General features: G+C 39.8%; 1 protein-coding gene and 2 pseudogenes across 4 annotated transcripts; all 3 read left to right on the top strand.

The window, feature by feature from the left end:
* Positions 1 to 3: 3 nt before the first annotated feature.
* RNF113A (ring finger protein 113A) lies at positions 4 to 24,191 on the top strand. 2 transcript variants are annotated; one of them, XM_079764715.1, is made up of 3 exons: positions 4 to 1,126; positions 1,248 to 1,316; positions 22,796 to 24,191. In XM_079764715.1, the coding sequence occupies exons 1-2, from the start codon at positions 130 to 132 to the stop codon at positions 1,304 to 1,306; spliced, it is 1,056 nt and encodes a 351-aa protein (XP_079620841.1). In that variant the 5' UTR covers positions 4 to 129; the 3' UTR covers positions 1,307 to 1,316; positions 22,796 to 24,191. The 2 variants fall into 2 exon arrangements, with proteins under 2 accessions (XP_079620841.1, XP_079620842.1); XM_079764716.1 differs by having other exon boundaries at positions 22,807 to 24,191.
* Positions 6,956 to 9,080, top strand: LOC307096390 (RWD domain-containing protein 1-like; annotated as a pseudogene). Its single transcript has 2 exons — positions 6,956 to 7,697; positions 8,231 to 9,080. The product of its transcript is annotated as an RWD domain-containing protein 1-like (transcript).
* LOC307096290 (transcription elongation factor A protein-like 8) lies at positions 9,317 to 10,847 on the top strand (annotated as a pseudogene). Its single transcript has one exon. The product of its transcript is annotated as a transcription elongation factor A protein-like 8 (transcript).
* Positions 24,192 to 24,214: the final 23 nt, after the last annotated feature.

The raw sequence follows: 24,214 nt of genomic DNA on the forward strand, positions 1-24,214 counted from the left end.
CGGAGGAAACGACGGTGGCCCGCAGGGTTCTAAAGTGGCGCACTCGCGCACCCGCGTACTCCAGCTGCCCGGGCGCACTTTGCTCCAGGTGCTCGGCGAAGCATCTGTTTCGGAGCTCGGGGCTGCACAATGGCAGAACAACTTTCCCCTGAAAAGGCGACGGACCAGGTATGCACCTTCCTGTTCAAAAAGCCTGGACGAAAGGGGCCTGTAGGCCGCAGGAAGCGCCCGATCTGCGACCCGGAGCCCGGAGACAGCAGCAGCAGCAGCAGCGAAGAAGGCAGCACTGTGGTTCGCCGCGAAAAGAAGCGGGCGACCCACAATCCGATGATACAGAAGACCCGTGGCAGTGGTAAACAGAAGGTGGTTTACTGTGAATTGAGTAGCGAGGAGGAGGAGGAGGGGGATGGGAAGGGTAATGAGGCTGAGACTCTCCGTGTGGTCTACAAGTCCACCCGCTCGGCGAAACCCGTGGGGCCAGAGGATATGGGGGCGACTGCTGTCTACGAACTAGACACAGAAAAGGAGCGTGACGCACAAGCCATCTTTGAGCGCAGCCAGAAGATCCAGGAGGAGCTGAGAGGCAAGGAAGATGACAAGATCTATCGGGGAATCAATAACTATCAGAAATACATGAAACCCAAGGATACATCCATGGGCAATGCTTCCTCCGGAATGGTGCGGAAGGGCCCCATCCGAGCTCCCGAGCATCTACGTGCCACCGTGCGCTGGGATTACCAGCCCGACATTTGTAAGGACTATAAGGAGACTGGCTTTTGCGGCTTCGGAGACAGCTGCAAATTCCTCCATGACCGATCAGATTACAAGCATGGGTGGCAGATCGAACGTGAGCTTGATGAGGGTCGCTATGGTGTCTATGAAGATGAAAACTATGAAGTGGGAAGCGATAGTGAGGAAATACCATTCAAATGTTTCATCTGTCGCCAGTCCTTCCAAAACCCAGTCGTCACCAAGTGCAGGCATTATTTCTGCGAGAGCTGTGCACTGCAGCATTTCCGCACGACCCCGCGCTGCTACGTCTGTGACCAGCAGACCAATGGCGTCTTCAATCCAGCGAAAGAATTAATTGCCAAACTGGATAAGCATCAGGATGCAGAAGAGGATGGTACTTATGATTTTCCAGAAAACCCCGATTCGGGTCCAATTCCCATTACTTAGTTTTCCCCTTATTTTCCAATTTCAAAATAAATATTTTGGAAATATTAATTTGTGTCCTTCCTTTGTAGGGAAAATGACAGAGGAAAAGGCAGGTGATGAAGTAGGTTCCTGGATAGATGGCTTGTGAAAGCATCAAGGTAGGTATAATGTGTATTTTTACCTGGTATAAATGCTGCCTGTGTGTAACTTTTCAGAACTCTTTGGCATAAATTACAAGGATGGGAGAAATTTGAGCAAAGAGCTAGAATTTGCTTGAAATAACCAAAACTGTGGTGAAAGGAAGAACTGAATCTATTTATTGTATCACATTTCTGTATCACTTAATGGTTTGCAAAAATACTTTCATGCATTATTTCTATTGGGAGCCTGTGCCATAATACACCCCAGCCAAGGTATGGGGGTGGGCTGGGGGGAAGGTGAGTGGGAGATTTGGGTTGGGGGACTGACTAGTGGCTAGCACCACAGAATGCATGTATGGGAAATGGCCCTTGCTCTCTTTGAAACATCTACACTAACCACCCTTTCCATGGATAATTGAAATGATCTATGCTCTGCTGTCCAATATGACAGCTGCTTGCTTCATGTGGCTGTTGAGCACTTGAAATGTGGCTGGTAGCCACCATATTGGACATTGCAGTTGTAGACTGAACCTGTGAACCTGCAGAGGGCAAAAATCTAGTATTTATAATGCATTGTCTGAAACTGTATAGTCACAGACCCTGTAATATCACCCCCTATTAAAGTTAATCTAGATACCTGTCTTCCCAACTAGTTTGTGAACTCCTATAATTAGCCCAGTGCTTGCCATATAATAAGCCCTTAATAAATAAACCCAGAGAGGTTTCAAGAGGGAGATTGGAACCAAATGCTTGAATCCAAGTTGAGAAGCTTGACTATATATTCTGTTGGTAATGGGGATATAGCAGAGTTTTGGGAAAGGGAACAAAATCAGACTTTTTAAAAAAAATTTGTTGCAGACTATCAGATAGATGGCAGGGAGATGGATGACAAGAGGTAGGGAAGCCAGTTAGGCCAAATGATTAGTAAATTTTTTATTGATCTGGCTAGAATTTGGGCTGATCCCAGGAAAGAAATGCAAGAGTAAATTGTGGGTTAGGATTTTTTAATTAATCCATTTAAAGATATTCTTTGAGCAGCTATTCTGTGTCAGGGTAAGGAATATTAGCAAACAATGGACACAGCCCCTGTACTCATGGAGCTAGACATCAGTGACAGGTGTGATGAGTACAAGAAAAAAGTGCACTGGGTTGCTCTCTCAGGATAAACCCAATCCCAGCTTTGGAGGAGTTCAGAAACATAAACTCACAATGTGAAACTTTTTTGTTTGTTTGTTTATTTGCATTCCCGTAAAAAATTTAGATTCATCATGTCAACTACTGCAAAAACATGCTGGAATTTTTATTGGGATTGCATTGAAATAAAAAGTTGTAGTAAACAGATCTCTTATACACACATAACTGCATTCTGTTAGTAAAATTGCAATATTAACATTGGTACAATGCTGTTAAGTAATTTACAGACCTTATTCAAATTTCATCAATTGCTCTACTAATGTCCTCTTTCTGGACCACAATGCCATCCAGGGTCACACATTGCAGTTAGTTGTGATGTCTCTCTTATTCAGGAAGAACTCTCAGTCTTTCTTTTGTCATTCATGTCCTTGACACATCTGAAGAGTACTGGCCAGTTATTTTGTAGCTACCTCCAAATTTTGGTTTGTCTGATGTTTCCTTATTATTAAATTTAAATTATTCATTTTTAAAAGGAAAACCATAGGAGAGATGCTGTACGCTTCTCAATGTATTAATGTGAAACATTCTGTAACAATGTATAAAGTATAGTGGAGATGCCTTAGATACTTGAGAAGCCTCCTGGGAAAAGGGCTTAAGAAAGCATCACACAGGCCCTCGCTGGTTTTGCTCAGTGGATAGAACATCAGCTTGCGGACTAAAGGATCCCGATTTGATTCTGGTCAAGGGCACATGCCCGGGTTGCAGGCTCGATCCCCAGTAGGGGGCGTGCAGGAGGCAGCCGATCAATGATTCTCATCATTGATCTCTCTCTCTCTCTCTCTCTCTCTCTCTCTCTCTCTCTCTCTCTCTCTCTCTTCCTCTCTGAAATCAATGATATTTTTTTAATAAAGAAAGCATCACACAGAAATAGCATTTAAGGGATGAGAGAAAGAGACTGAGCCAAATAGGAAACAGGAAAAAAGACCTTGTAGAGGCAAATGGAGAAACAGGAGCAAAGGAAGAGAGTGTTTTTAAAAGGCCCTGGCCGGTTTGGCTTAGTGGATACAGCATTGGCCTGCGGACTGAAGGATCCCGGGTTAGAATCTGGTCAAGGGCACATACCTCGGTTGCAGGCTCCATCCCTGGCCCTGGTCAGTGGGTGTACAGGAGACAATCAATCAATGTGTCTCTCTTACATGATGTTTCTCTCTAAAAATCAATAGAAAAATATCCTCGGGTAAGGATTAACAGTATCATGGAGGGGTGGGAGAGGTAGAAGAAGGTAAAGGGGGGATAAATGGTGATGAAGGAGACTTGACTTGGGGTGGTGAACACACAATACAATATACAAACGTATTGTAGAATTGTATACCCAAAACCTATATAATTTTATTAATCAATGCTACCCCAATAAATTCTATTTAAAAAAGGTATCATGGCAAGAAATATGGCAATGAGTAACAAAATAATCATTAAAATGGTTAATTTTAAATAAATATTCCTGAGAATTTATGCTAAAAAAGTTATTCAAGAGTAGAATAAAGCTTTATAGAAAAAGATATACAGTGACTAAAAAAATGTATAAAGTAATAGTCATCAAATGGGAACATTGCTTAATTTTGATGGTGAGAGTCTAGGGATTTGCTTACTCTTCTCTTTGGACTTTTCTGAATTTCTTGAAAATTTTTTAGATTTTTTACACTATGGCTAAATAGTAAAGTTATGTTTCTGAGGGGAAAAATAAAAAGATATACATTGAATTGTTATATGTTAACATAAGCTGAGAGAAAGAGTCCAGGAGAAAACAAGAAGAAAGGGAAAGAATGCTGCTGATGACTAAGTTCTAGGAGGTAGCTAGAACTGAGAAAGGATGGAATTAAAAGCACATATCAAAAATTGGTCTTTTTTTTTTCAAATTATAAGAGAACATTTATGTAGAAAGTTACAAAGATAATAGAAGTGAGCCTACTGGGCTGCATAGGCTCAGGAAACAAAAGAAGGGCCCTTGAATAATGCTCTCCAGGTCTCTCCATACTGTCTCAAAGGATAAGAGATCCTTCTTTATAACTGCATAGTATTCCATGGTATAGATGTGCCACAGCTTTTTTATCCACTCATCTACTGATGGGCACTTGGGCTGTTTCCAGATCTTAGCTATTGTAAATTGTGCTGCTATTAACATGGGGGTGCATATAATATTTCTGATTGGTGTTTCAGAATTCTTAGGATCTGTTCCTAGAAGTGGGACCACTGAGTCAAATGGCAGTTCCATTTTTAATTTTTTGAGGAAACTCCACACTGTTTTTCCATCGTGGCTGCACCCTTTGAGACAGCATGGAGGGACCTGGAGAGTATTATGCTAAGCAAAATAAGCCAGTCAGAGAAAGACAGGTATCATATGATCTCACTCACATGTGGAATCTAATGAACCAAAATAACTAATGAACAAAATAGAGCTAGAGACATAAGCATAGAACAGACTGATGGATCTCAGAGGGAAGGTAGGGATAGAGGGTGGGTGGGAAGAGCTTAACCAGGGAACTTATATGCATACATGCATAGCCCAGGGACACAGACAATAGTGTGGTGAAGACCTGAACAGGGCAGGGAGAGGGCCTGGAGGGGGCCAATGGGAGCAAAAGGGGGACATTGGTAATACTTTCAACAATAAAGATAAATTAAAAAATAAAAAGAAGGGCCCGACTGGTGTGGCTCAGTGGTTGAACATCAACCTATGAACCAGGAGGTCATGGTTTGATTCCCAGGTCAGGGCACATGCCTAGGTTGCGAGTTCAATTCCCAGTGGGGAGTGTGCAGGAAGCAGCTGATCAATGATTCCCTCTCATCATTGATGTTTCTATCTCTATCTCCCTATCCCTTCCTCTGTGAAATCAATAAAAATATTTTTTAAATAATAATAATAAAAAGAAAGGCAATTGGCACTTAGGAGAGGGAAAGGCAAAGGTAAACTAATTGCCTGGGGGGAGGAAGAGGGGAACAGAAAGGTCAGGTCCTGTTCCCCAGAGCAAGAGCACACAAGAAGTTAAAGAGCTGAGAGAAGAGGAGAAAGATAACATTTGTCTACTATTCCACATGTTTTTTTAATACCTGTCTGTGAATCTTAAGAGAATATCCAAAATATATGCAAATAAACATTATTCTTAGAATCCAAAGCATTCAGCAGATTTTTTTAGTATAGTTTTTTTTATTTTATTTTTTATTTATTTATTTTTATTTATTTATTTTTTAAATATATTTTATTGTTTTTTTACAGAGAAGAAGAGAGAGGGATAGAGAGTTAGAAACATCGATGAGAGAGAAACATCGATCAGCTGCCTCTTGCACAACCCCTACTGGGGATGTGCCCGCAACCAAGGTACATGCCCTTGACCGGAATCGAACCTGCGACCCTTGAGTCCGCAGGCTGACGCTCTATCTACTGAGCCAAACTGGTTTCGGCTAGTATAGTTTTTTTTTAAAAAAAATATTTTAACCCTAGCTGGTTTGGCTCAGCAGATAGACCCTCGGCCTGTGGAGTAAAGGGTCCCAGGTTGCCGTCTCAATCCCCAGTTGGGGGCATGCAGGAGGCAGTGAATCAATGATTCTCATCATTGATGTTTCTATCTCTCCCCTCTCCCTTCCTCTCTGAAATCAATAAAAATGTATTTTAAAATATAATTTGATCAGCTGCCTCCTGCATGCCCCCACAGGGTATCAAGCATATGCACTGAACCGGAATCAAACCGTGACCTCCTGGTTCATACGTCAACAGTGAACCACTGAGCCACACTGGCCAGGCAGCAGATCCTTAAAGGGATAATAACACTACAAAAGTACATAAATCAATGGTGTACTCAAGATATTTTTCATGCTTACAAAAAAAGTGTGCCAGCAGAGATGAGATTGCAGCTGGACTCTGAAAGAGCTAACCTAGTCTGAAGTCAAAGGAGTCTCCCGTAGGAAATGACCCTGGTGGGAAAGAGAATATCCCAGGCAGAGAGTTAAGTATATTCCAATGACCTGAAGTACGAGACTGGTTTCAGCTCAGAACTCAAAACAGTCTAGGGTGGTTAAAGGGAAAAGGCAAAGTGGCCAGGTAGTCAGGGCCAAAGAACAGACACCTTGCAAGTTATGTTAAGGACTTTGAAGGGCAAAAGGGTGCCTTCAAAGGGTTTTAAGAAAGAAAGTGAAATGATCAGATTTGAATTTTATAAAGATAATCTTTTGGTGTGGGAAATGAATTGAAGGAACCAGACATGAAACAGGGAGATGGGTTAGGTTGGTGCACTGGTCCAGGTGACATGATGGTAAACCAACTAGAATCTGTGGATATTAATTTAATAGTTTTGAGCACTCACTATATGGGCAGGTACTAATTGATTTAAGCACTGGAGATAGAGCCATAACAAAAGCCCTCAAGTTCCTCCTCTCATAGAAATTCCATGAGAGACAGTAACAGATTTATACATACAGATACATAATATCAAATTGACTTAAGTACTATGCAAAATAATAAAGCAATGTAGGGAGATAAGAGTGCAATGGTGTGGAGAAGGTTATTTTATTTAGAATGGTGAGGGAGGGCCTCTTCTGATAGGTGACATTTGAGCAGAGACCTAAACAAAGCAGGTATACAGCAGAAGAGCATTCCAGAAAAGAACCATAAAATCATGTGCAAAGGCCCTGAGGCAGGAAAGTACCAGACATATGTTCTAGGAACAGTGAGGAAGCAATATAATTGGAGTGGACTCAAGGAAGAGGAAAGAACTCCAAGATTAGATAACAAATAATGGGGGAGGGGCAGTGCAGACTGTTTACAGCCTTATCTCAATAAGATGGAGAGCCGCTGGGAGCTTTTGTGCAGAGGAATGACATGATCTGATACTGGCTTTAAAAAGGATCCTTCTGGGGGCCCTGGGCCTCCCAGCCGGGGACTCTGCTCCTGTGCCAGCCTGGCCACCGCCCACTCTCCCAGCGCAGCTGTGGTCCCAGCTATGGCGCACCGCCTGGGTGTCTGGGCAATCCATGGGCAGCAGCGAGGGCAATGATGACAAACTACGGCGAGGAGCAGCCCAAGGAGCTGGAGGCTCTGGAGTCCATCCACCCCGACTCCTTTATAGTATTATCAGAAAATTCTCCTAGCTTCACCATTACTGTGATATCTGAGGCTGGAGAAAATGATGAAACTGTCCAGACTACCCTCAAGTTTACATATGGTCAGAAATATCCAGATGAAGTCCCTCTTTATGAAATACTAGAGGCCCAGTGCATGAAATTCATGCACGGGGGCAGGGGGGGAGGCCCTCAGCCTGGCCTGCACCCTCTCCAATCCGAGACCCCTTGGAGGCAGTCGGACATCCCTCTCACAATCTGGGACCGCTGGCTGTAATCACTCACCTGCCTGCTCCCTTGATCGCCCCTAACCACTTCTGCCTGCCTGCCTGATCGCCCCTAACCTCTCTGCCTGCCTGCCTGATCCCCCTAACTGCTCTCCCCTGCAAGCCTGATCCCCCTAACTGCTCTCCCCTGCCAACCTGTTCGCCCCTACTGCTCTCCCCTGCCTGCCTGATCCCCCTAACTGTTCTCCCCTGCTGGCCTGATCCCCCTAACTGCTCTCCCCTGCTGGCCTGTTTGCCCCTACTGCTCTCCCCTGCTGGCCTGATCCCCCTAACTGCTCTCCCCTGCTAGCCTGATCACCCCTAACTGCCTCTGCTCAGCCCCCGCCACCATGGCTTGTCTGGAAGGATGTCCAGATGGATGTCTGGTCTAATTAGCATATTACCCTTTTATTAGTATAGATTCTCCCAGGAAAATCTAGGAGATAATATTATCTCAAGCAACTTAAAATTATTAGTATTACAGGCAGAAGAAAACCTTGGTATGGTGATGATCTTTACTTTAGTGACAGCTGTACAAGAAAAATTAAATGAAACAGTAGATCAAATAAAAACTAGAAGAGAAGAAGAAAAGAAACAACAACAAAAAAGCAGAAGAAGAAGCTGAAAAGCAATTATTTCATTGCACTCCTGTTACAGTTGAGAATTTCTTAAGTTGGAAAGCCAAGTTTGATGCAGAACTCTTAGAAATTAAAAAGAATGAAAGAAAAAAAACCCAAACAGGAATAAATAAGTAGGAAACAGCTATTTGAAACAGATCACAATCTTGACATATCTGATATCCAGTTCTTGGAGGATGCTGGAAACAATGTGGAGGTAGATGAGTCGTTGTCCCAGGAAATAGATGACTTGGAGCTGGAGGATGATGAGGATAATCCATACTACAATACTCCTGACCCAGAGAGTGACTTGACCAATTGATGGACCATCCCCTGAAGAGAGGCTTAGACTGCTACAGCATCTGTGGCTATGCTGAGAGGGTGTTGATTTTTCTTTCTTTTTTTCTAAGAAAAAAACAATTTTCAGGAGAATATTCTTCTGAAAGCTTTCATCAATGAACTTAATAAACTGGCCTTAAAATTTAATAAATAAATAAATAAAATAAAAGGGATCCTTCTGGCCCTAGCTGGTTTGGCTCAGTGGTTGGAGCATCAGCCTGCAGACTGAAGGGTCATGGATTCAATTCCAGTAAAGAACACAAAGAGTACCTACCTCTGTTGCAGGCTCCATCCCCAGCCCTGGTCATTTGTGGCGAGAGTATGGGAGGCATTCACATTGATGTTTTTTTTCTCTCTCTCCCCCTTCCCCTCTCTCTAAAAATCAACGGGGGAAAAATATCCTTGGGTGAGGATTAACCCCCCAAAAAGGATCATTTGGGGACTTTGGGGGGACAGAGGAAATGTTTTATATCTTAATTGGAGTATCTGTTACGTGTCTACATTTATCTCATTAAGAAATACCTTCAAGTCAAAGGAGAAAAAAAACCTGGTTGCTAGGGAGAAAGTAAACCAAACCAGGAGGGTCAAAGGATGAAGGGGACAGATTAGTTAGAAGGCTACTTATTGCCTTTGTCCAGGTGAGAGATGATAGTGGATCAAACCAGCTGGTGAGAAGGGGTGAAAGTAAAACTGACAAGGTTTTCTGGTTAGTTAGATACGGGGTATAAGATAAAGAGAAAAGTCAAGGTAACTTCAAAATTTTTAACCTGAGTAACCAGATGGAAGATGGTGCCACTTACTGAGATGGAAAGATGCACATCCAGGAAAGTGCATAAAGCACAATTTTTCAGTATAAGTAATTATATAGGCACACCTGCAATAACCACCACCCAGGTCAAGAAATACAGACCTATCCCAGATAAGGAAAAGCTAAAGGAGTTCATCATCACAAGAAATGTTAACGGCACTTCTTTAAGAAGAAGAAAAAGGGGATACAAATTTGAATAATAAAATGGCAATAACAACATACCTATCAATAGTTACTTTAAATGTAAATGGATTAAATGCTCTAATCCAAAGACAGGGTGGCTGAATGGAGAAGAAAAGAAGACCCATCCATATGCTGCCTACAGGAGAACCACTTCAGATCAAAAGATACACAGATGGAAAATAAAGGAATACAAGAAGATATTTCAGGCAAATGGAAATGGAAAAAAAAAAAGTTGGGAAAGTGCCCCAGATCCTTTTAGGACATTTGGTCTTTTGGGCGTGACACAAATTGAGTGAGGGAGGAAGGAGAAAAATCCACTGGATCCCTGCAGGATTCATTTATTCAAAAAGGAAATAATAGAAAAATACTCAACATGCAAAAGTCTTGTGAAGAAAATGAAGGAAAGCCACAGAACATGCCAAAGGCCAAGGAAAACCACCCTTATGTACCACAGGAAGCAGAAGGAAACCTTAGAAGCAGGCTGACTCAACCTGTCCAGGCATTTAAAGAGGACACTCCCATTAGGCATTTGGACCCTGAAGAAATGCTAAGAGGCGTATATGAGTTGGAAAGGCTTGGAGAAGAAATAAGAAGAGTAAAAACAAGTTTGTGATGATGCATTGAAAGCAAAGACATTCTCGCAGATGACCTTATCCTGTGTACTTTAGGCCTTGAATTCTTTTCTTTTTATCTGATAGTAAAAATCTGGCCCCTGCTTTCTGTTAGCATATTCTGATGTATCTTTTTTCTTCATTTTGCTTTTAATCATCTGGTGGAATTTTGTTTTAGATAGTTGCCTTGTTAACCAGCATCTTACTGGATTTTGTATTTTGACCCATTCTCCAGGTCTATTTTTCAACTAGGAAGTTTCACACAAATGCATAGAAATATGTTCATTCCATATTGTAAAGTAACATAAGTTACAAAGCATATTTAGTATCAGCTCACATATGTACGATAAAAATCCCAAATTGTGCCCTAGCTGGTTTGGCTCAGTGGATAGAGCGTCAGCCTGTGGATTGAAGGGTCTTGGGTTTGATTCTGGTCAAGGGCACATGCCCGGGTTGTGGGCTTGATCCCCAGTAGGGGGCGGGCAGGAGGCAGCCGATCAATGATTCTCTCATCATTGATGTTTCCATCTCCCTCTCCCTCTCTGAAATCAATAAAAAAAAATTTAAAAATCCCAAATTGTGTGTTTGCGTGCATGTGTGTATACATATATACATCAAAAACTTAACTGTGCTTATTTCTGTGTGGTGAGTTTTCTTTTTGCTTATATGTATTTTTTAAATATATTTTTACTGATTTTTTACAGAGAGGGATAGTTAGAAACATCAACGAGAGAGAAACATTGATCAGCTGCCTGTTGCACGCCCCCCACTGGGGATCAAGCCCGCAACCAAGGCACATGCCCTTGACCGGAATCAAACCTGGGGCCTTTCAGTCCACAGCCCGACGCTCTATCCACTGAGCCAAACCGGTCAGGGCACTTATATGTATTTTTAATGAACTTGTGTCACAGACAGAATTAAAATTCTTTAATAAGTAAGAATCAAATAATTTGCAACCAGTTTATAAGGGCAATGGGGGGCCCTAAACTCTTGATGAAATAACTATTAAAATATAACCCTGGCTGGTTTGGCTCAGTGGATAGAGCATCGGCCTTTGGACTGAAGGGTCCCAGGTTCGATTCAGGTCAAGGGCACATACCTGGGTTGTGGGCTTGATCCCCAGTAAGGGGTGTGCAGAAGGCAGCTGATCAATGATTCTCTCTCATCATTGATGTTTCTATCTCTCTCCCTCTCCCTTCCACTCTTAAATCAATAAAAAAATATTTTTTTAAATGTAAGCCTCATATCACCTCTCGATCTCTTAGCCAGATAAATAAAAATATTTTATTTTTCTGTAATTATTGCCAGTTTTGAGTAACAATTTAAATATTGGAGTAACAATATTTATATCAGACAAAATAGACTATAAAACAAAGTCTATAACAAGAGACAAAAATATGAAAGCAACCTAAGTGTCCATTGATAGATGGTCAAATATGCAATGGAATATTACTGAGCCATAAAAAAGAATAAAATCTTACAATTTGCAATAAGATAAATAGACCTAAAACGTATTATGCTAAGTGAAATAATTCAGAGAAAGACAAATGCCATATGATTTCACTTAATATGTGGATCTGAAAAGCAATGAATAATCAAAACAGAAACAAACTCATAGATATAGAGAATATATATATATATATAATTGATTTCAGAGAGAGGAAGGGAGAGGGAGAGAGAGAGAAACATCAATGATGAACAGAGAATATTTTGATGATTGCCAGATGAGAGGGGCTTTAAGGAACTGGGTGAAAAAGATGAAGGAATTAAGAAGTACAAATTGGCAGTTACAAAATAGTCACGGGGATGTAAAGTACAGCATAGGGAGTATAGTCAATAATATTGTAATAACTATGTATGGTGTGGGAGTGGGTACTAGATTTACCAGGTTGATCACTTTGTAAGTTTAATAAATGTCTAACCACTATGCTGCATACAGGAAACTAATATAATATTGACCATCAACTATTAAAGACAAAAAAACACACACACAATATTGAGGTAAGGAGCAAAAGCTATATATCCAACCCAGGTCCTATTTTGCTTTTTAGCATAGTATAAAAAAAATCACAAACAGGGCCCATTACATGTTAACCTACTAAAATTCCTCTTTCCCAATTATACAAAGAGTTTATGAATTTTGAATTAAAGTTCCAATACAAATTAGGTATGACTATTGGGAAGGAAGCAGAGAAAGAGGATTAGTTATGGATTTGCTTAGAGATTCAAAGTTGTATTTAAACTTGGTAAAGCAGCCTTACAAGTCTTTCTTGGGTGCTATTTACACATTATTTTTTTTTCTGATTACAATTATGCAGTATGATTCCATTTGGGATTTCCAGTGAAACTGAAGTGCTATATTCCCTAAAAACCAAATAGTGTTTAAAGAGGAAAAAAGGAATGTGATAATTTTTTTCTTCTTTTTTTTTTTTATTGTTTAAAGTATTACAAATAGTAGTACATATGTGTCCTTTTTCCCCATTAACCTTCCCCCGGCCTCCCCTACCCCCCAGCACATGCCCTCACCCCACCCACCCAGTGTCTTGCGTCCATTGGTTATGCTTATATGCATGCATACAAGTCCTTCGGTTGATCTCTTACCTCCCCCCCCTCCCCAGCCTTCCCACTGTAATTTGACAGTCTGTTTGATGCTTCTCTGCCTCTGTATCTCTTTTTGTTCATCAGTTTATAATGTTCTTTATTATCCATAAATGAGTGAAATCATGTGGTATTTTTCTTTCATTGCCTGGCTAATTTCACTTAGCATAATGCTCTCCAATTCCATCCATGCTACTGCAAATGGTAAGAATTCCTCCTTTTTTATAGCGGTGTAGTATTCCATTGTGTAGATGTACCACAGTTTTCTAATCCACTCATCTGCTGATGGGCACTTAGGCTGTTTCCAAATCTTAGCTATTGTAAATTGTGCTGCTATGAACATAGGGGTGCATATATCCTTTCTGATTGGTGTTTCTGGTTTCTTGGGATATATTCCTAGAAGTGGTATTACTGGGTCAAATGGCAGTTCCATTTTTAAATTTTTAAGAAAACGCCATACTGTTTTCTACAATGGCTGCACCAGTCTGCATTCCCACCAACAGTGAAGGAGGGTTCCTTTTTCTCCGCATCCTCTCCCACACTTGTCGTTTGTTGATTTGTTAATGATAACCAAGGAATGTGATAATTCTGATCAAAAGTTCTCTTTCTAGAATTCATGATAAATGAAAATAATTTTGGCAGTTCCTATATCATTATGCATCTCCCAAGCAACGTGCAATTCCTCCTGTCACTACAACTTGGTTAGTCACTGAAGCACTGATCTTATTACAAAACAAGTTAAACGAAGTCTCCTTCAGTTACTGCCTTGATTCATTATTAGCATTCGCCTTTCCTTTCACCTTGCCCATAATCCCCGATATTGAATGCCAAATGGTGATCTCACTGAAGGACAGGACATTCAACAGTTTAAACCAGCAAAATTGAATTTGGCTATCCTTAGTCACTGACTGATGACTCTATTCCTATTTTTACATATTTAAAGTAATGCTATGTCCTTCCTGGAAGTTCCTTTTGTATTCCAAATTACGACAGGGACTGAAGTACAGCAAAGGAAAAATGCAAAAAGTTAAGTGTCAGATCAAGTTAGAAGCATACATACATATGTGGGTAAGTCTGGTTCAAATTCCTGTTCAGCAAGATAGTAATTTTTATGAAAAATTTAAAGAAATATTACTTAATTTAGCTTAAAGAAACTTAATTCTGCCTTAGTATCAAATTTAAAATGTGATCAGAAAGTATACTTTGTAACAAATATAAGGGAAAGTATTTACAAAGCATTTTACAACTCTAATAAATAATAAGTAATATTTGATTGTACCATTAAAAAATACAAAACTGACAACACTCAGAAGTCCTTTATGTATTATCTTCCAGGTCCTACCCCTCCTCCTCATATGCACACAGGTAACCACTATACCGACTTTTATGGTAATCACTCCCTTGCTTTTTTCCCATTGACCCAGCCTTCCTCTTTAGCTATTTATCTCTCCTTCCCTCTCAACAAACCAAGGATAATGTCTGCCTAATATCTTGCCCTTCTCATCTCCCTTTTATTCTCTTTTGTAACAGCTTTATTGGCATAATTCACATATCATATCATGATACGATATTTATATGAGTGGCTTTTAGTATATTTACAAGGTTATGCAAGCATCACTATCTAATTTAAGAACACTTTAAACACCCCCAAAAGTAACCCATCCCTGTTAGCAGTTACTCTCCATCATTCCCCCTTGACCCCTACCCTCACAGGGAACCACTGATCTCCTTTCTGTCTATATATTTGCCTCTTCTGGATATTTCTTATCAGTGGAATCGTATAATATGTGGCCTTTTGTGACTGCCTACTTTCACTTAGAATGTTTTCAAGATTCATCCATGTTGTAGCATGTGTCAGTTCATTCCTGAATATTGCTAAATAATATTCCATTATATGGTTACTAGTGGTCCAGAGCATGAAATTCGTGCACATTAAAAGGGAATTAATTAGAGGAAATAATTTAATATTGCTATTTGCCCTCCCTCTATAATAGAAGTGTCAGAGATGAAAGAAAATTAGTAAAATATATATGAAAATCTTCCTCCTGTCAGAGTCTGGGCGCGCTGCGGGACCCAGAGTCAAGTCCCCGCCCACCCGCACGCACCTTGAAATTAATTGTGCGAGACCCAGACCCGGCCGGCCCCACCCCCATCAAGCCCTGCAGGACGAGGAGCACAGCCTCAGGTCCCCTGGCCCCGGCGCAAGGGCACGACGACCATTTGCATATTAGCTCTTTATTATATAGGATACTACATTTTGTTTATCCATTCATCATTTGGTGGACATTTGGGTTGTTTCCACATTCACATAACATAAAATTAACCAGTTTAAAGTGAACAATTCAGTGGTATTGAGTACAATAACAGTGTTGTGAAGCTACCACCTTTATATCATTCTAAGATATTTTCATCACCTCAGAAGAAAACCCCATACTCCTTAAGCAAATGTTTCTCATTCTCTCCTTCCTGCAACCCCTAGAAACCACCAAACTGCATTGTTTCTGTGGATTTAGCTATTCTAGATATTTTATATAAATAGAATCATATGATATACAATCTTGCTCCTTTCACTTAACATAATGCTTTCAAGGTTCAACCACGTTGTAGTATGTATCAGTACTTCTTTTTGGGAACTGAATAACATTCCATTGTATGTATATACAATTAATCCATTCATCTGTTGATGGACACTTGTGCATTTTCTACCTTTTGGCTATTATGAATAGTGCTGCTCTGAAAATGGGTGTACATAGAATAGATTTGAGTAACTATTTTTCAATTCTTTTGAGTATTCTCACCTAGGAGTAGAATTGCTGAGTCATATGGTAAAACTATTCTTAACTCTTTGAAGAACTGGCAAACTGTTTTCCATAGCAGCTACACCATTTTACATTCCCACCAGCAATGTAAGCGGGTTCCAATTTTTCCACATCCTCACCAACATCTGTTTCTTTTCTTAAATGTAGGTGTAAAGTGGTATCTCATTGTGGTTTGGATTTGTACCTCCCTAATGACTAATGTCCTTGAGCATCTTTTCATGTGCTTGTTGACCATTTGTATTATCATCTCTGGAGAAATGTCTATTCCAGTTCTTTACCCATTTTTAAATTGTGTTGTTTGTTGTTTGTTTTTTGATTTTTCAGTTGTAAGTTCCTTATATATTCTAGATACTAGACCCTTATCAGATATATGGTTTGCAAATATTTTTTCCCATTTTATGTGTTGTCTTTTTACTTTTCTTGTTGGTATTCTTTGAAGCACAAAAGGTTTTAATTTAAATGAAGTACAATTTATTTCCTTTTGTTATTCATGTTTTTGGTATCATGTCTAAGAATACATTGCTAAATGTATCCAAGAGATTTATAGTTTTTGCTTTTACATTTAGGTCTTTTATCCATTTTGAGTTGATTTTTATATATGGCATGAGATAAGGCTTTGCTTTCATTCCTTTGTCTGTAGCTATCCAGTGACCCAGCACCATTTCTTGAAAAGACCATTGAATGTTCTTGGCACTCATAAAAAAATCATTTGACCATAGATACATGGGTTGATTTCTGGACTCTCAATCCTATTCCATTTATCTATGTCTATCCTTATGCCAGTACCACAAGGTCTTGATTACTGTTGTATTATAAATAAGTTTTAAAGTCAGGAAGTGTGAGTCCTCCTACTGTTTTAGATATCCTGGATCTCTTGCAATTCCTTATACATTTAAAAAAAAATAGATTTTTATTGATTTCAGAGAGGAAGGGAGAGGGAGAGAAAGATAGAAGCATCAATGATGAGAGAGAATCATCAATCGGCTGCCTCCTGCACGCCCCACACTGGCAATTGAACCTGCAAACCTGGGCATGTGCCCTCACCAGGAATTGTGCCCAAACTGGCTAGGCATTCCTGATGAATTTTTTGAATCAGCTTATCAATTTCTACAAATAAATCAGCTGGGATTCTTTTTGTCCAGCTGAGATTCTGATAGAGATTGCATTGTATCTGTCGATCAATTTAGGTAGCAGTGCCATCTTAACAATACTAAGTATGTTTATGTTAATCTTCCAATTGATAAGCACATACTTTTCTATGTATTTTAATCTTTCATTTTTTCAACAATGCTTTTTAATTTTCAGATTATAAATATTGAACTCTTAATAGCTTCATTCCTAATATTTTATTTTTGATGCCATTGTAAATAAAATTGTGTCTATATAAATTTCATTTCACATTGTTCATTGCAAGTATATAGAAATAGAATTGATTTTTAATCTTGTTCTGTAATCACGTTGAACTCCTCCAGATTTTCTATATACTTGGTCATGTCATCTGGAAAGAGAAATAGTTTACTTTTTTTTTTCTAGTCTGGATGCCTTTTATTTCATTGTCTTGATGAACTGCTACAGCAGGACTCTCTAGTACTATGTTGAATATAAGTGGTGAGAGCAGACATCCTTGTTTTGTTCCTGATCTTAGGAGGAAAGCATCCATCTCTCACTGCCTAGGTGTGTTGTTAGCTGTGAGTTTAGCTGAGTGTTAAATACTTTTTGTGTGTGTTGAAGAAGTTCCCTTCTATACTGACTTTAGTGTTTTTATCATGAAAGAGTATTGGATTTTCATAAAATGCTATGAATATTTTCGGGGTTTTTTTGTTTGTTTTTTGCTGTTGTTGCTGCATTTTTAACTGTACATTCCACTTCCTTTTTGCTAAATTTTCATTTACATTTCATGTATTTTGTTTTTAAAGTGTTTATAGATTAGCCGAAACGGGTTTGGCTCAGTGGATAGAGCGTCGGCCTGCGGACTCAAGGGTCCCAGGTTCGATTCCGGTCAAGGGCATGTACCTTGGTTGCGGGCACATCCCCAGTAGGGGGTGTGCAAGAGGCAGCTGATCGATGTTTCTCTCTCATCGATGTTTCTAACTCTATCCCTCTCTCTTCCTCTCTGTAAAAAATCAATAAAATATATTTTAAAAAAATAAAGTGTTTATAGATTAAACAGTACATTAGACATGTACTGTATATAAGAAAGGTTAAAACAGGGAATCATTTGGGAGTCTGGAATGGATTAATTCAATTTACATGTTTTCTAATGGGAAAAAAAGGAAAAAATGATTCGGTTTTCGAACAGCCTTCCAGAGTGAATTAGAGAGGAGGTTACACTATAGAAGCTACCCTTTGTGAAAGGAAGTTTACATTTATAAGGGAAATCTTACAGATGTAAGGGTCTTTCCCTTACTGTGCCAGGAAGAAGATATCGAAATCTGTAGAAGAAACTGTTAATAATAGATTTATTGGCCTGGGCTTAAATCTTCATAACAATCTTATACTTGTTTAGTTTGCTTTTCCTGGTAACCTCCCATAAGTGGCTCTCCATTCCCAAGGTCTTTTGTCTTCAGCTGAAGGTGGTATTTAAGGTGGTGGCTTCCACCATTTAGGCAAGTTACTCACTTTTCCTGGATCTCTCCCATGTATACAGGAAGTATGAATGTTATTAAACTTTAATTTGTTTTTTTCCTGTTAATCTGCCTCATTTTAATTTTATTATTAGATTAGCCACAAGAACTAGCCTAAAGTAATCCTTATGCCAAAGAGATATATTTTGGAGTGACAAATTTTGCTCCCCCACACTCCCACATGTGAAATTTCAAATAAGAGTTTCACATTTCAGAAGCTAAGTTGACAGAGTGTTCCATGTTGCATTAAACCAGTCTCAGTCTTGAGACTAGGTCAGTTCAGTTAACAGTTGTGCCTCATTTCAGGAGGCTGTCTTGCAGGTAGGCTCCCAAAACTAGGCCTGTATTATGCAAGCAATCAGGTAATTAATAAGAGGCGTGCCCATGGAAACAAACAGAAAACAATGGTTAATGATTGCAGCAAATTATAAAAGTTTCTGAGCCAAGGGTGCAGCCAGTCAAGATTTCTAGATGTCAGGATTGAAACATCTTTTGATGGAGTGAAGGCAGGCAGTGACAGTCTGATAGATTTTTCAGTTTGAATATCTCTGGTGATCCTGCTGCAATAGGCACAAAGATTGTCCATATGTTAGCTATTGTGGAGATTCCTCTGGGAGTTTACAAGTCATCTAGTGTCATTTTGTTTGCAAGGCTTCAGGAAAAAGGGCAGTTTTACTTCTCAATGATTCCAAGTCAGAAGTGAGGAAGAAAATTTGAAATGTGAGTCTGGAGAGCTACAGCCAAATATTTGAGGAAACTAGAAGAATTCAGGACCCAGTCCAGTTTACAGGGGGGAAATAAAACCTCGAAGACAATTAACTAGAATCTGATATCCACAAATGTGTATTTTAGTGTCTACTGAAACATATTTTTTCTCTCTAAAATCACCTGAAATTTGTAATGTTTTGTTAACCAGTGTCACCCAAATAAATAAAGTTAAAAATTACCCCCCATTTTTACCAAAGACCGTCAAATTAAGACTAATTTGTTTGCAAAATAAGTCTAGATTCAATAAACTTGTCCTGTTATTTACATAGGAGCAGCAAGAATAGCAATTAACTATAGATGCTCTTATAAATTGCTTTACTGAAATTTTTCATAAGGAATCTTCAGATTGAACTTTAAAAGACTTCTCAAGGCAAGGACTTACCATCAGACTGCTTGCAATACAAATAGATTTGGGTGAGTTCCTCTCTTCTTGAGGTCACCATAACATCTTGAAGTCTCTGCACCGGCCAGGAAATGACCTTCCTTACTCACTTGGTAAGGCCACTAGGAACCTTGTAAGCAGGGTGTCAAGGCAATATTTCAAAGGGTTTTATTGGCTTCCATAAGTCCATTTTTTAATTCCTTAAACCTGTCTGGTCATATTGAGTCTGTGCATGTTTCTCTAATTTGACTTCCTAGTCAAAGCCTTGGTAATATAATCAGTTTCCAATTGTGTCCTATACAAGGAGAACAGATTCTTATTGAACTTATACAGATAACAATATGACCATGAAAATAAGAATACTCACTGAGAGTTTCTGAATTCTGGAGGGATCAAGCAGGGAGAAAATAGAAATGTTTCAGTTCTGCTTACAAAGGGTATAATTAATCAAATTGTTCTAAGTCATACTTAGCTTAAGAGGAAAGATTTCCTTATATCTGGGAAAGAAACAAAAATTAAAGAACCAGCTATATATGAAATAAAAAGTCATAAAAACAGTAATTATCCTCATCATTCAGTCCTGTGTAAGTAAGTCTTCTTTTGCTTGAATCTGATTTTTCCGCTAGTTCTCTCAAGCTTGCCTGATGATTGAGGGTTATAGAGAAAGTGATAATTCTAAGAAGTTTTCAAGGCCTTCATCAAGGCTCATATGATTTTTACCCAGTGAAGTGGGTGCCTCAATCACTAGAGACCATGGGAGGTATACATCAAGTGTAAAACACATTTTCTAACAATTTCTTTGCCACTGTAAAGGATCATCCTTGCAGCAGAGGAAGGCTTCAACCCATCTGGAAAATATACATACAACAATAAGAGCATATCGATAACCTTTAATTAGTGGCAGTTAAATGAAATCTAGCTTCAGTGTACTATAATGGATAAGGAATATATATAAAAGGAATTTACCAGGGAGCCTGGCAGAACCAAGCAGCTGTTTTGGGTTTCCCAGAATCCCAACTATTCATTTAATTTACAGCCATTCTTGACCCATACAATATACCCTACGAGTTTATCATCACTTATTTCACAATGCTTCCCATGTAATTTAACATACCAAATAAGCCTAATCAGTTTAATATCTATTTTATAGAGAGAACAAAAATATTTTGAGATGTTCCAGGGGCCCTCTGGAATGCCTCAAAGTTACTTCCAGGTCAAGAAAAGGGCTCTATTTAAAATTGGAATTTGGGGAAGTTTGTCAGATTATTAAGAAGTTCTAAAATACTTGACTTAAATAGGATTATAGGTCGTTATGAAACAATTAGAGGCCCGGTGCACAAATTGGTACATGGGTGGGGTCCCTCTGGGAGGCCTGCAAAAATTGGGCCCTAGCTCGCAGCCCCAGCTTGCACCCCCAGCCTCACAGCCCCGCAGCCCCGCAGCCCCGCCTGGCACCCCACCTTGGCCTGGTACCTCCCCCTCACCTGCTCCACCATCCTGCCTGCAGGGCGATCAGGACTGGGCCCCCCGCCCACCTAGCTCCCTCAGTGCCTGGGAACCAGCTGCAAGGTGACTGCCCGAGGGGACAATTTGCATATTAAGCTTTTATTATATAGAATACTTATTCAGTTAACCAAAGTGACAATAAAAGATTTCAAAAACATACAAAAGGTTACATAACTATTAGCAAAACTTTGTTCTTTTATATCTATATATATAAAAGCCTAAGCAACTGTTTGACTGGTAGCTATGACGCACACTGACCACCAGGGGGCAGATGCTCAATGCACAGGCATGGAAACATGGAACATAATGATGAATCTCAGGGGGGACAGCGGGAGGAGATTAATCAAAGATCTTATATGCATACTAGAGGCCTGGTGCACAGATTTGTGCACCCATGGAGTCTCCCAGCCTGGCCTACGGGGATTGGGCCGAAACTGGCAGTCTGACATCCCCCGAGGGACCCCACCAGTGCACGAATCTGTGCACTGGGCCTCTAGTATGTGTGTGTGTGTGTGTGTGTGTGTGTGTGTGTGTGTGTGTGTGTATACCCTTTGATTTCAGAGAGGAAGGAAGAGGGAGAGAGAGATAGAAACATCACGCCCCCACCCCCCCACCAGGGATGGAGCCTGCAACCTGGACATGTGCCCTGACTGAGAATCGAACCGTGACCTCCTGGTTCATAGGTCAATGCTCAACTACTGAGCCACGCCATCCGGGCAAAACTTCGTTCTTATTATTGAGATGATTCAGTTTTCTTGAGTAATTAAGGCATCATAAGATACAGAATATGATGTTGATATAAAATAGAATCTTTTCTTGGCAAAAAACTTTTCTCAGTACTGTATCTTAGGAAGAGCAGACCAATAATCCATAAAAACTTTATCCTTTAAACAGAGAGAAAAAAACAAATTAATTTTGCATCAGTTTAAGTTTAGTATTTAAATTTGCTTACTTAAATTCATTCTAATCTTACTTGACCACACGGAAAATTTCCTTTCTTGAGAATCCTTTTCACAAACCTTATACAACTTTCCTCATTCAGACATAATGAACTTATTTTAGGACAAACTTATTTTCTTATAATTTCCCTCAAAAAATGTATCTCTATACCTAATATCTTCCATTACTGAAAACATATATACTACTTTCCTTGCATTCTAAGTTGATTCACTTATTATTCCTAGTAGTTTCAATTACATATATTTGGCTTTTTAACCACTAAAACCTCAATTTCTAAAGAAAACTAAGTGACTGTGAACTGTTGAAACTGATAGCAAATCATAACAGAATTAGAGGCCCGCCACCGCCGCTGTGCTCGCCAGCCGTGAGCCGGCTTCTGGCTGAGTGGCGCTCCCCCTGTGGGAGCGCACTGACCACCAGGGGGCAGCTCCTGCGTTGAGTGTCTACCCCCTGGTGGTCAGTGTGCATCATAGCAACCCGTCATTCCACTGTTTGGTCAATTTGCATATTAGCCTTTTATTATATAGGATAGGTATACTAAAATTTAGCATTTAGTTGAAATTATTAAATTAGTTCTTTTAAGAGTCTTAGTTGCACTGGAATGTAGTCATGTCCTGGGGCCTGGAGGCCTGCATGTAAAGTAAGTTTCTGGAAGAATGTAAAAGTATACTTTGCTTAAGATAATAGAAGAATATAACCGTTAAGCATAGGATATATAGCTCTGTTTTTTTTCTGCTCTTAAGATAACATTACTGACTCACACTCCCAAGATGTCTTGCAGAAATCATTAAGCAGAAAGGACCACCTGGCGTGACGAAGACCCTGGACAGGATGCCACCAAGAACTAAAATGAGATTATGAAGCTTGCACAAGAACTGACCAATCAACAACGCAGCCCACAACCTTGAACCTCTTACTCATGCTTAATCATGATATTTTGCCTTTAAAAGCCCCCAATTGTAAGCCATCAGTGATCTGGGTTTTTAAGTGATAGCTTCCAGTTCTTCTTGTGTGGTGCCCTGCAATAAAGCTACCCTAATTCCTCCACTGCAATTCTTGGTATTCTGTGTTTGACTCTGCTGTGTGCTGGGTGAATGAACTATCTTATCTATAGCTTCCATTAAGACTTAATCAACAAGTTTTGGTATTACAATACTGGGTAGGGGAAATGTTCCACAGCCAGACACAATATCCATTCCTATTTAAATATTCAGGTAAAGTTGGCATAACTTCTTTACATAATACCTACTTAAAACAACACAACTTTCATAATCTTATTAACCATACTGTTTTATGATCTCTCAATCTAATTATAGTCTGAGTCAGGGATTCACCAATGGGTTTTGGTATCCAGGCCCTTCCATCAATCTTTATTTTTAATATTTTTCAATGATCATTACCAGCTCCCATAGGCTACTGATATGAACTTTCTTTGAGACTTTTTTAAAATATATTTTTATTGATTTCAGAGACAAGGGAGAGGGAGAGAGAAATAGAAACATCGATGACAGAGAGTCATTGATCGGCTCTCTCCTGCATACCCCCTACTGGGGATCAAGCCTGCAACCCAGGCATGTGCCCTTGACTGGAATCAAACCCCAGACCCTTGAGTCCGCAGGCCAATGCTCTATCCACTGAGCCAAACCGCTAGAGCCCCTCTGTCAATCTTTAACTTGATAAATTGGCCTAAACAGCTGCTCCAAGAAATTGTTGGTCAGGTTTCTCATTGCAATTTTTGCCATTCTGCTTTTTAAATTTCTTCAAAATGCGGTAGATTGGACATGTTTGGGCCCTTTAATGTTGGGGGACTGAAAGGGGGCTCTTTGGCCTGCCTAACCTTAGGTTTTAATCCCAGTAATGTCCACTTATCCCATTTCTTAACCATCTAAAGATTCCCACCCTGCTAGGACAAGTGTTGTGAACCTTCCCTTTCTGTTTCCTGTTTTTGTTTGTTTAATTTTATTAATTGGTGAGAGAGAGAGAGAGAGAGAGAGAGAGAGAGAGAGAGAGAGAGAGAAACATCAATGTGAAAGAGAAGCATTGATCAGGAGGGACCAGAAATTGAACCTATAACTCTTTGGTCCATGGGACGACACTCCAACCACTCAGCCACACTGGCCATGGCTCTGTTTCCTGTTTCTTTTGCTCCTATCAATATTTGCACTATTCACCCTATTTTTAAATAACCT

The sequence above is a fragment of the Cnephaeus nilssonii genome, assembly GCF_951640355.1.
Source record: "Cnephaeus nilssonii genome assembly, chromosome: X".
NCBI lineage: Eukaryota > Metazoa > Chordata > Mammalia > Chiroptera > Vespertilionidae > Cnephaeus > Cnephaeus nilssonii.